This window comes from Dendropsophus ebraccatus, chromosome 8, assembly GCF_027789765.1.
Source record: "Dendropsophus ebraccatus isolate aDenEbr1 chromosome 8, aDenEbr1.pat, whole genome shotgun sequence".
Lineage (NCBI taxonomy): Eukaryota > Metazoa > Chordata > Amphibia > Anura > Hylidae > Dendropsophus > Dendropsophus ebraccatus.
In genome coordinates, this window is record NC_091461.1 from 6,469,306 (window position 1) to 6,482,346 (window position 13,041).

A 13,041-nucleotide genomic window follows, 5' to 3' on the forward strand; every position below is an offset into this window, starting at 1 on the left:
ACTATGTTCTAATTTCTCAAGCAAGGCCTTAAGGGCTGGTACAATTTCCTCCCTGTTCTCCGCTGACCATGCTTTGGTAAAATCAAACTCACCGGATCTCGCTGAAGCACCAGTAGATGAACCCGCAACTTCTACTCCCATCGATGGGGTACTGGGAGTTTCAGGAACTGGAACTGGAACTGGAACCACGGGGGGAGGGGGCTGAGGTGATGGAATTCCGACCGCGCTGGCCCGACTGGCCCCGCGAAGCGACCTACTGGCCGAACTCCTAGGCTCCTGCCTCTTGCTGCGGTTGTGTAACTCTCTGTCCGACGATGGGCTGCGGGAAGATGAGTTGGAAAGAGAGGGGGAACGCCACCTAGAGGAGCGTGACCTCCGGGACCGGTGACTCTTACTAGGCTCCCTAGAATATCGGTGGGAGCGGTGGCGGTGATAATCAGATGTTCTGTGGCGTCTTCGCCTGTAAGAACCATGTGATGAGCATGAAGACGAGCGGCTGCGACTTCGTCTTCTAAGGGGGATGCTCTCAACATGAGTGGCATATGCAACAGGCAGCCGCTCCATAGAGGAGGCCTGGTCCATGCTGGTTAACATAATCATTTGAGGCGGCATGGACGCCATTGTCCCTGAAGGGTTAACTGCTGGGACCATCACAGGAGGTGAGGCTGTGGTGCTGGTGTTCTGCTGAGCTAAGTTGGCTGTGGCAGAATTGCTGGCAGCAGGCAAAGCAATGACTGGAGGGTTACTGATGCTAGGTGCAGGAGCAGGCAGTGAGGGGTTAATCTGATCCTGTTCCTCTGCAGCCACCTGTGCTGACTGCACATTATTCTCCTGAACTGTGGTAACTGCACTGTCTGCCTGGTTTTGGGAAGTGGAGCTGGAGGATCCTGGGCGATTCCCCATGTCACAGACTGGAGGGAGCAACTGCAGTGCAATGGAAGCAGGGGCAGGAGGAGCACAGCGTGCTGCTGGACGTGTGGCTTGACCGGAAGTGCAGGGAAGATTGGGCGCGAAGAGGTGAGGAGGAGGGGGAGGGGGAAGGGAGGAGGAGGGGGGAAGGGAGGAGGAGGGAGGGGGCAGAAGCACGCTGCTACCTGATGAAGTGGGACACAGATCAGGCTGCCTAGCTACAACTCCCCTTGCTCTCCTTACATGTCTTTGGGTGGGGGGACTGGGACTTAAGCGGACCGGTGGGCGGATGCGCCGTGCGGACCGCCTGCCACCTACCGCAGCTAACGCTGGGTGATCTGCACTGACAGCATCACCCAGCCCAGACACCAGCCTGGACAGAAAGCCAGCATCTCCCTGTATTTGTGAGCGTAGGGCTGCAATCAGAGCCGCCTCATCCGACATACTTACGGCAGGTTTTATCTACTAGCAGACGTCCTCTTCCTCGCTTGTCTGAACCGAAAGAGAAAGCTCACTGGCAGGAAGGAGCTAAACGAGCAGAAGCCTCTGCTGATTGGACCAGGGCTTAACTACCACCCCTTAACAACCAAACCTCCAATAGAACTGAGAGGGGAGGGAACACAGGCACGGGACTGTTAACTCCTCACTACCCAAACAAATTAACCCCTGGCAGTCCCTGTACACCTCACTTAAGCAGATCGCTGTCCACCAGGCCATGCTGTGCTTGGGTGGGGGGGGGGGGCGCCATTGCCACTCACTCTGCAGCATCCCCCCTGCCCACCCGCTCACTGTGCAGCCTCCAAGTGGACACAATAATAAATGAAAGAACACTTACTCTTCTCCTCAGCTGTGTCTTCCTTCTTCTGGGGCCTGGCTTCCCTCATCTCCTTCTCCTTCCCCTTCCGGCTCCTCTGAGGTGCGTCGGAAAAGTGACGTCAGCCATCAGAAGTGTGCTGTAACAGACGTGCCTGCGCATGGCACGTCTGCTAAATGGATGTGATTGTAAAGGGGCTGAGCTGGGGGGAGCTGGACCCAGCCCCGGAGTGCAAATGCCAGACGCAGACGCCACTAGTGTCAGGGAAGGTTCTGCCGCCCCCTGCAGGACCCCAAGAGCTGCCGCCTGAGGCGGAAGCCTCAGCCTGCCTCATGGCAGAAGCGGGCCTGACCCCGGGGTATACTATGGCCTTGGCTATTTTATACCCGGGTATAATCTGGATGGGGGTTAAACTGGCCTGCTACACCGGGCAGGGGGAGTTATTAGTTATATGCCTGTGGAGGGGGAGTTATTAGTTATATGCCCCGGCAGGGGGAGGTATTAGTTATATGTCCCGGCAGGGGGAGTTATTGGTTATATGCCTGTGGAGGGGGAGTTATTAGTTATATGCCCCGGCAGGGGGAGGTATTAGTTATATGTCCCGGCAGGGGGAGTTATTGGTTATATGCCTGTGGAGGGGGAGGTATTAGTTATATGCCCCGGCAGGGGGAGGTATTTGTTATATGCCCCGGCAGGGGGAGGTATTAGTTATATGTCCCGGCAGGGGGAGTTATTGGTTATATGCCTGTGGAGGGGGAGGTATTAGTTATATGCCCCGGCAGGGGGAGGTATTAGTTATATGCCCCGGCAGGGGGAGGTATTAGTTATATGTCCCGGCAGGGGGAGTTATTGGTTATATGCCTGTGGAGGGGGAGGTATTAGTTATATGCCCCGGCAGGGGGAGGTATTAGTTATATGCCCCGGCAGGGGGAGATATTAGTTATATGCCTGTGGAGGGGGAGGTATTAGTTATATGCCTGTGGAGGGGGAGGTATTAGTTATATGCCCCGGCAGGGGGAGGTATTAGTTATATGCCCCGGCAGGGGGAGGTATTAGTTATATGCCCCGGCAGGGGGAGGTATTGATTATATGCCTGTGGAGGGGGAAGTATTGGTTATATGCCCCGGCAGGGGGAGGTATTAGTTATATGCCCCGGCAGGGGGAGGTATTAGTTATATGCCCCGGCAGGGGGAGGTATTGGTTATATGCCTGTGGAGGGGGAGGTATTAGTTATATGCCTGTGGAGCAGGAGGTATTGGTTATATGCCCCGGAAGGGGGAGGTATTAGTTATATGCCTGTGGAGGGGGAGGTATTGGTTATATGTCTGTGGAGGGGGAGGTATTAGTTATATGCCTGTGGAGGGGGAGGTATTGGTTATATGTCTGTGGAGGGGGAGGTATTAGTTATATGCCTGTGGAAAGGGAAGGTATTGGTTATATGCCCGGGCAGGGGGAGTTACTGGTTATATGCCCCGGCAGGGGGAGTTACTGGTTATATGCCCCGGCAGGGGGAGGTATTAGTTATATGCCTGTGGAGGGGGAGGTATCAGTTATATGTCCCGGCAGGGGGAGTTACTGGTTATATGCCTGTGGAGGGGTAGCTATTAGTTATATGCCCGGGCAGGGGGAGTTATTAGTTATATGCCCCAGCAGGGGGAGTTACTGGTTATATGCCTGTGGAGGGGGAGCTATTAGTTATATGCCCGGGCAGGGGGAGTTATTAGTTATATGCCCTGGGTAGGGGGCATACTCACCTCCCTGGCTCTCTTGCTGTCACCGGTATCGCACTGATCTATCCCTACTGTGCGGCCACTTCTCAGTTCTGAGCCAATGAGCGGGAGACCACTGCACTGTATGGAAGATTGGAGGCTCTTGGAGTTGTCTAGCTGGGGGTTTGGGGTCCATCTACATCAGTTTGGCCTTTCTGGATTTTCCTCAGTTTTGCCTTTTCAAAACAATATAACAAACCCTCAGCTGTGTACAGGATTTTGTCCGGATAAGCTTTGTAGACCAATACAATTGTCTCTTAGCCTGGAGATACAAGGTGACCGTCCACACTGCCGGGACCGCAACTCTTCTGGGAAACATTGCTGTGTCTGTACAGGGGTCTAATGGAAATATCCCAGACTACACCGTATACAGGTATATAATCACTGCACCGCATGACCAACACCGCATCATCTAACTATCTAGACTCCCACTGAGCCCTAAGCAAAAGGGGGTCATGACTTTGGGAGGGTGGACTTATTGCCCCTGCAGTCCTGCCTGTTGAATGGTACAGTATACACTATTAGCATAGGTGGTACATGTGTGCCTAGTGTATTGCTATGAGGAGGGTGGGGTATATATATATGTGAATTCCGTCACTTTTGTAAATCTTATCTGTTTGTGTGTGGTACCAGATATGCACAAACAATATCAATTTTATTTTCATTTGATGAGTTACAGTTTGGCATTAACCATCTAGGCCCAAGGAAAGGGCAATTCTTCCACCATGGTTTCCTAGAGGTTTCCTCCACAGGGTTTTTTTTTTTCTCCTGAGTGCTGTAAGAATAGTTTTGTTACACAACCATGGTATTAAACTAGGTGTGCAGAAAAAAATGCTACATACTGTATATATATATATATATATATATATATATACACACACACGCACACATATGCCATGCATAGATTCCTGCATGGCCCATATGAAGGGAGGTTAATACTTCAGGGCCGAGATCCATCTATATAGGGCCCCCCATATTGTTCACACTGTATTGTAGGAGAGGGGGGCTCCTATGCCTCATCTCCAGTTATATATTGACCCCTCTCCTTCTATTTCACTCCACAGGGGTCTCATTAGACCAGACACAACGTACACGGCTTTCATGGACACAGAGGTCAGCGTTAGATCCATCTCTAAGGTGACATTTGTCTGGCGCAGTGACTTACCCAATGTTTTCAAACGCAAACTTGGCGCCTCCACTGTGACCGTACAGTTTGGGAAGGACGCATCAGTGTAAGTGTGGGGGGGTCCACTTTACAGCTGCATTATATGGGCTACTTATGACAGTATTATCTTAGCACTATATGGCTGTATTATATGGGCTGTATCTGACAGTATTATCTCAGCACTATACGGCTGTATTATATGGGCTGTATATGACAGTATTATCTTAGCACTATACAGTGGTATTATATGGGCTGTATATGACAGTATTATCTTAGCACTATACAGCAGTATTATACAGTCATGGCCAAAAGTTTTGAGAATGATACAAATATTAATTTTTACAAAGTCTACTGCTTCAGTTTTTAAAATGGCAATTTGCATATACTCCAGAATGTTATAAAGAGGGATCAGCTTAACAGCAATTACTTGTCAAATACAGTCAATATTTGCCTAGAAAATGAACTTTATCCCACAAAACACATTTCATCATCATTGCAGCCTTGCTGGCAAGGAGCAGCTAACATTGTTTCAGTGATTGCTCCATTAACACAGGTGTGGGTGTTGATGAGGACAGGGCTGATTAAGTAAGAATGACACCACTGGACACTTTAAAAGGAGGCTGGTGCTTGGCATCATTGTTTCTCTTCTGTTAACCATGGTTATCTCTAAAGAAACACCTGCAGTCATCATTGCACTGCACAAAAATGGCCTAACAGGGAAGAGTATCGCAGCTAGAAAGATTGCACCTCAGTCACCAATCTATCGCATTATCAAGAACTTCAAGGAGAGAGGTTCCGTTGTTGCCAAAAAGGCTCCAGGGCGCCCAAGAAAGACCAGCAAGCGCCAGGACCATCTCTTAAAAGTGTGGTCTGCTGGGGGATGGGGCTACCAGCAGTGCAGAGCTTGGTCAGGAATGGCAGCAGGCAGGTGTGAGGGCATCTGCACTGTGCACTGTGAGACTGCGGAGACTCTTGGAGCAAGGCCTGGTCTCAGGGAGGGCAGCAAAGAAGCCACTTCTCTCCAGAAAAAACATCAGGGACAGACTGATATTCTGCAACAGGTCCAGGGAGTGGACTGCTGAGGACTGGGGGAAAGTCATTGTCTCTGATGAATCCCCTTTCCGATTGTTTGGGACATCTGGAAAACAGCTTATTGGGAGAAGACGAGGTAAGCGCTACCACCAGTCTTGTCTCATGCCAACTGTAAAGCATCCTGAAACCATTCATGTGTGGGGTTGCTTCTCAGCCAAGGGAATCGGTTCTCTCACAGTCTTGCCTAAATACTGGTCCCATGAATAAAGAATGGGACCAGAATGTCCTCCAAGAGCAACTTCTCCCAACCGTCCAAGAGCAGTTTGGCCATCACCAATGCCTTTTCCAGCATGATGGAGCACCTTGCCATAAAGCAAAGGTGATAAAAAAATGGCTCAGGAAACAAAACATAGAGATTTTGGGTCCATGGCCTGGAAACTCCCCAGATCTTAATCCCATTGAGAACTTGTGGTCAATCATCAAGAGACGGGTGGACAAACAAAAACCAACAAATTCTGACAAAATGCAAGCATTGATTGTGCAAGAATGGACGGATCAGTCAGGATTTGGTCCAGAAGTTGGGTGAGAGCAGCCGGGGAGAATTGCAGAGGTCCTGAAGAAGCCGCAACACTGCAAATATTATAGACTTGCTGCAGTAACTCATTCTAACTGTCAGTATAAGCTTCTGTTACTCATAATATGATTGCAATTATATTTCTTTTGCCCATGACTGTATATACAGTATGGCAATAATAGGTAGGCAATATTTAATGAAGACTATATGGCAGCATTATATTATTTTATTAATTTTGTTATTAGAAAGTGCTAACATGTGGGCTGTATCATCAATATCTCTGCACTATAGGGCGATATTCTGAGACCTGAAATTATGATAAGCCTCATATTCTGTAAGACTGGCCCTGTGTCTACATCCGCAGCAGGTCATTCTGTATGTGGCGGCATTACTTCACTATCAGATGAGTTATCAGGCGGCTTCCCGGCTCGTTCTACCACACATCACATCTCTGTTCTCTCTCTACAGGACCTCATTCTGTGACAGTGCGACCGTGTCAGATGGCATTCACCAGGTCCTCAGCCCCTGCTCCTCGCCGCTGCCTGTGTAATATTACATAGATGTAGCAGAGCTAAGATACACTGTATGTTATAGGACTCTAGAAAACAACTATTGCTTGTCTGTATCCAAACGGCTATCACTCTGCTATTGGTGGTGTTACATAGGACTGCTGCTACTCTTACATAGGACTACTGCTACTCTTGTACCGTGTGAACCGGAATCCTCTCTACTATCTGTAATACACTACCCATTGCATTGATCTCTTATAATCCTTATATATTAGACTAGTGACCCCCACCACCTATGCCACGGACTCTTTTCGCTGCAGCCATCTTGGTTAACTCTTTACTGTGAGAAGACAATAAACTTGGGCTGTTTGTCTCTTCTTGTATATTCTCTACATCTGCATCCATTGTGTAGACTGGACAGTAAATAACCATGTGTCGCCATCATGTGATATAAAGAAGCCGCACTACTGTAAGGTGAGGGCTCTGCTACTTACTGGGAATCGGTCACCGGCAGAGATGTCCGTAACTCCCGCCGCTCTGCACATTTTCTACAATTGTTTCCTTCTGAAAAATCTTTGGCAAAAATGTTAAAATGAATTAATTTCCCACCATGCACTGCACTTATACCAGAAAGACTTTTGGACTTAAGATGTAACTGAAGTACTAGACTATACAAATTATGACAGTGCAGCTATATCCAGAGACTCACAGGGGGCATCTTTTTTGAATGGATTCCACCTCACCTTATCCACATTTTTTTCCAGCAGAATCTGCTGACTAGGTTCACATTTTAGGTTCCTTACTCCAGCAGATATAATATTAAACCTCCTCTATACCCCCATAGATTAGTTAATTTCCCCTGTGTACCTATCTAGTAGTTAATTATTCCTGCGCCCCATATAATAGTTAGGACCCCTCTGTCCCCCTTATAGTGGTTATGCCCTCCTGTGTCCCCATATAATAGTTAGGACCCCTCTGTCCCCCTTATAGTGGTTATGCCCTCCTGTGTCCCCATATAATAGTTAGGTCCCCTCTGTCCCCCTTATAGTGGTTATGCCCTCCTGTGTCCCCATATAATAGTTAGGTCCCCTCTGTCCCCCTTATAGTGGTTATGCCCTCCTGTGTCCCCATATAATAGTTAGGTCCCCTCTGTCCCCTTTATAGTGGTTATGCCCTCCTGTGTCCCCATATAATAGTTAGGTCCCCTCTGTCCCCCTTATAGTGGTTATGCCCTCCTGTGTCCCCATATAATAGTTAGGACCCCTCTGCCCCCCTTATAGTGGTTATGCCATCCTGTGTTCCCATATAATAGTTAGGACCCCCCTGTCCCCCTTATAGTGGTTATGCCATCCTGTGTCCCCATATAATAATGTCCCCCTCTGTCCCCCTTATAGTGGTTATGCCCTCCTGTGTCCCCATATAATAGTTAGGTCCCCTCTGTCCCCCTTATAGTGGTTATGCCCTCCTGTGTCCCCATATAATAGTTAGGACCCCTCTGTCCCCCTTATAGTGGTTATGCCCTCCTGTGTCCCCATATAATAGTTAGGTCCCCTCTGTCCCCCTTATAGTGGTTATGCCCTCCTGTGTCCCCATATAATAGTTAGGTCCCCTCTGTCCCCCTTATAGTGGTTATGCCCTCCTGTGTCCCCATATAATAGTTAGGTCCCCTCTGTCCCCCTTATAGTGGTTATGCTATCCTGTGTCCCCATATAATAAGGTCCCCCTCTGTCCCCCTTATAGTGGTTATGCCCTCCTGTGCTCCATAGTGAATATGCACTCTTTGTGCCCCAATATAATACTTTGGTCCCTCTGTGTCCACAAATAATATGAGAACCCCTCTGTGCCTCCATATAAAAATGACACCCCGTGCCCCATATGGTAATTAGCCCCCCTCCATGCCCCTACATGTCTGTGTCACAATATTGTACTCAGCCCCTCTGTGCCCTCATGTAGTAGCTAGCCTCTCTGTGCAGGTAGACCGCCAGTAGGTAGCATCACCCATGTAGCTATTTCCTCTGTTTTTAGCCCCCTAGTAGTTTGCCCCCAAAGTAAATAGTTTGCAGCATTTATCCCTCACATATAGATGACATTAGAAGTATATTTGTTTTCATTTCCCCTCTCTTTGGAGCAGAAGACATTGAGGGAGAGTTATGGCGCTGTCTTCCAGTAAGATCTTCTCTGTTGCCCATAGCAACCAATCACAGCTCAGCTTCCATTTTACCAGAGCAATGTGAGGGATGAAAGCTGAGCTGTGATTGGTTGCTATGAGATCTGTGATTGGTTGCTATGGGAGCTGTGATCAGTTGCTGTGGGAGCTGTGATTGGTTGCTATTGAAACTGTGATCGGTTGCTATGGGAGCTGTGATTGGTTGCTATGGGAGCTGTAATTGGTTGCTATTGAAACTGTGATTGGTTGCTATGGGAGCTGTGATCGGTTGCTATGGGAGCTGTGATCGGTTGCTCTGGGAGCTGTGATTGGTTGCTATGGGAGCTGTGATTGGTTGCTATGGGAGCTGTGATTGGTTGCTATAGACAACTATGGGAATCTTAGTATTAGAGAGCGCCATTGCTTGTTCTTCCTGTAGAGATATATCAGATGAGTCACCTGTAATAAACATTTATAGATTGTGGAAACCAGAGGACAGAGGTTGGCGGCTGTAAAAATAAAACAATCATTGATCGGTGACTCCCAGCACAGGGGATATAAGCACCATGTCAGGGCATACCTACCAACTGTCCTGATCCGGCGGGACAGGCACGATTCTGGGATAATGTCCCGCCGTCCTGGGACGGCCATTTGTCCCGCTCCCCCATCTCACCTGCCCCCTGTGTCGGTCCTGGTCTAAGCAGGACAGCGACGTGAACTGCATAGTTATGGGGGTCCTATCTCCTATCTCTTATCTATCTATCTATCTATCTATCTATCTATCTATCTATCTATCTATCTATCTATCTATCTATCTCCTATCTATCTCCTATCTCTTATCTATCTATCTATCTATCTATCTATCTATCTATCTATCTATCTATCTATCTATCTCCTATCTATCTATCTATCTATCTATCTATCTATCTATCTATCTATCTCCTATCTATCTATCTATCTATCTATCTATCTATCTATCTATCTATCTATCTATTCTTTAGTATAATCAGCAGCAGATCACAAGAACTCAGGGTGCCAGATGTATCCTCCAACCACGAGGTGCATATATATGTAAAGTATTCCACCGGCACTCCAGATTAGGTGAAAAAAAAAACACTTTGATTTATTCAGTGAGTATACAGCACAGCAAGCATATTCAGTCGGCAACGTTTCTGTGGCCTCTTGCCACCATTTTTAAGCCTTTTCGGCCTGAAAATGGTGGCGAGAGGCCACAGAAACGTTGCCGACTGAATATGCTTCCTGTGCTGTATCTATCTATCTATCTATCTCCTATCTATCTATCTATCTATCTCCTATCTATCTATCTATCTCCTATCTATCTATCTATCTCCTATCTATCTCCTATCTATCTATCTATCTATCTATCTATCTATCTATCTATCTATCTATCTCCTATCTATCTATCTATCTATCTATCTATCTATCTCCTATCTATCTATCTATCTATCTATCTATCTATCTATCTATCTATCTCCTATCTATCTCCTATCTATCTATCTATCTATCTATTTCCTATCTATCTATCTATCTATCTATCTCCTATCTATCTATCTATCTATCTATCTATCTATCTATCTTCTATTTATCTATCTATCTCCTATCTATCTATCTATCTATCTATCTATCTATCTATCTATCTCCTATTTATCTATCTATCTCCTATCTATCTATCTATCTATCTATCTATCTATCTCCTATCTATCTCCTATCTATCTCCTATCTATCTATCTATCTATCTATCTATCTATCTATCTATCTATCTATCTCCTATCTATCTATCTATCTATCTCTCACTTGGGACAACTCTTGCGCAGTAAGAAAAATAATTATATATATATATACTGTATATACATACTTATGTATATATACTTGTGATGTTAATGCGGAAAATAACCCTTTTCTCTCTTTTCTTGAATCCTCTTGCAGAACGGCTTCTGCCATGAATGAGGATTCCGCTTCAGGAGGCAGATTCTCGGGTCCCTGAGGGCCCAGCAACGTCTGTCCTGCCATTTTAGTAAGTAAGTGTGAATGAATGACAGGGCCGGCAGACTGTAATCTGTACTGCCATCTGGCCTGCTGACCTCTCCCTGGCCTACTGACCTTTGCCAGGCCTGCTGACCTCTACCGGGCCTGCTGATCTCTACCGGGCCTGCTGACCTCTACCGGGCCTGCTGACCTCTACCGGGCCTGCTGATCTCTACCGGGCCTGCTGACCTCTACCGGGCCTGCTGACCTCTACCGGGCCTGCTGATCTCTACCGGGCCTGCTGACCTCTACCGGGCCTGCTGATCTCTGCTGGGCCTACTGACCTCTACCGGGCCTGCTGATCTCTTCTGGGCCTACTGACCTCTACCGGGCCTACTGACCCCTGTCGGGCCTGCTGACCTCTCCCTCCCCCACAATACATGACAGGTCGGCCTCTCCCCTACATGTATACCTGCTGACAGCTCTTCCTGATGATATCAGGTGGTATTAGGTGGGGCAGGTGATAGCGTACCTCTTCAGCTCCTGTAACAGGGCCTCAGTGGTAGGTGCCCTCCATGGGTCCCAGACCCCCCCCCCCCCCCCCCCCCCCCCCGTTACAGTAGTGTAGGTGCACAGGAACCACAGGGTGACTTAAACAGCAGGAACTGTAAGCTTCTTAAAGGTGTAGTACACAATATAAACAGTTCTTTCAATAGAGGTGAATAAATACAATCATCTTAAAAGTTTGCTGGCTGAGATCCCTTGTAATACATTAGACTTGAAATACACTTTGAGACGTCACTGCTCCTAGCAGGTGCTCTGTATTATATACTGTATCTGACTGGAGAATCATCACTGCTCCTAGCAGATACACTGGAAGATACAGCTTGTAGTTCTGACACAGTCTCTGAATACTCTGGAATAAGACTTGACAGACAGTGGGGCTACCTTAAGGGGGACCTATCCAGACCCTTGGTTCTCAGCTGTAGGGACTCTAACCACCGTAAATCAGTGGCCATAAACTTGAAAGTACCTGTGTCCTCAGCTATAAAGGTCGGCCTATTGCTGATCCAGAGCACCGAGTGCATGCGCTGTAGCGTCCAGAGCGATCTGCTGATCAAAAACTACAATGACCCAACCTACCTGCCGGGGCATGACAGAGAGAAGGAGGGCAGGTAAGGAAGGAGAGGCGTAGCAGGCTGAGGGCACAGATGCCATAGGCCACACCGCAGTGACTAAAGATCAGGCTGCTGCTTGCTTTAATATCTCACCAGTTATAAAAATAAAAGATTTTTTTTTTTAAATATTAAAGAAAAAAAGAAAATCAGTTGCAAATCAAATGTCTTCCTCTGCGATGATGCAGCAGGAACCCATCTGTAATACACATCCAGTACCCTGCTGCTACTGCTGGGGACTGGGGAGGAGCGGCAGCAGTTTAACCCTTTACATGTTGTACCATGATAGACAAGGAAGGAGGGAGCTTCGTCTGCTGCTGTCTGTGCTGCTTTACAGTTAGAGCAGGGATGGGGAACCTTCTGCCCTCCAGCTGTCCTGATCTTTAGCTTCGGCTGTCCAGGCATAATGGAAATCTTAGTTTTGCAAGAGCTGGAGGGTTAAAGTTAGAGGAAGGGGATCAGAGCTAGGACACTACTGCTACTGTCAGTAATAGAGAGGTGTCCGTTCCTGGCCAGTCGCTATTGACTGCTGGATGGAGTTAAACACTGTAAGCTAACAATGATGCTTCAGTACTCTCAAAACATAAATAAAATTAAAAAAAATATAAAAATAAGAAATAAAGTAATAAAATAAAACCAAAAATGTTTTTAAAATAAAAATTGGTTTTAATAATTATAAAAAACTTACAATCACATATTTGGCGTCGCCATCAAAATGTCTAAAGCAGAACAGTAAACATATTCCACATTGTGATCGATGGTAACAAAACAAGGCCAAAACCCCCCAAAACATTACTTCACAGAGACCCCCATTAAAGACTACAGCTCATCTGTACAGCTACTGTACATGGTGCCAGCACCGACACTATGACTGAGGTCTCTTCCTGGTACGTAGCAGATAGACTGCATGTTGTACTGATGACTCCTTATATCACACAATGGCGACACAGTATTTACTGTAT

General features: G+C 47.1%; 1 protein-coding gene across 1 annotated transcript in view; it reads left to right on the forward strand.

Moving 5' to 3' along the window:
- The window catches only part of LOC138799947 (pancreatic lipase-related protein 2-like), a 34,960-nt gene extending 27,830 nt beyond the window's left edge, over positions 1-7,130 (forward strand). The window contains exons 12-14 of the mRNA XM_069981751.1: positions 3,754-3,865; positions 4,557-4,724; positions 6,732-7,130. Coding sequence (XP_069837852.1) covers positions 3,754-3,865; positions 4,557-4,724; positions 6,732-6,813 — 362 coding nt within the window. The 3' untranslated portion in view covers positions 6,814-7,130. The remainder of the gene's footprint in view (positions 1-3,753; positions 3,866-4,556; positions 4,725-6,731) is intronic.
- Positions 7,131-13,041: the final 5,911 nt, after the last annotated feature.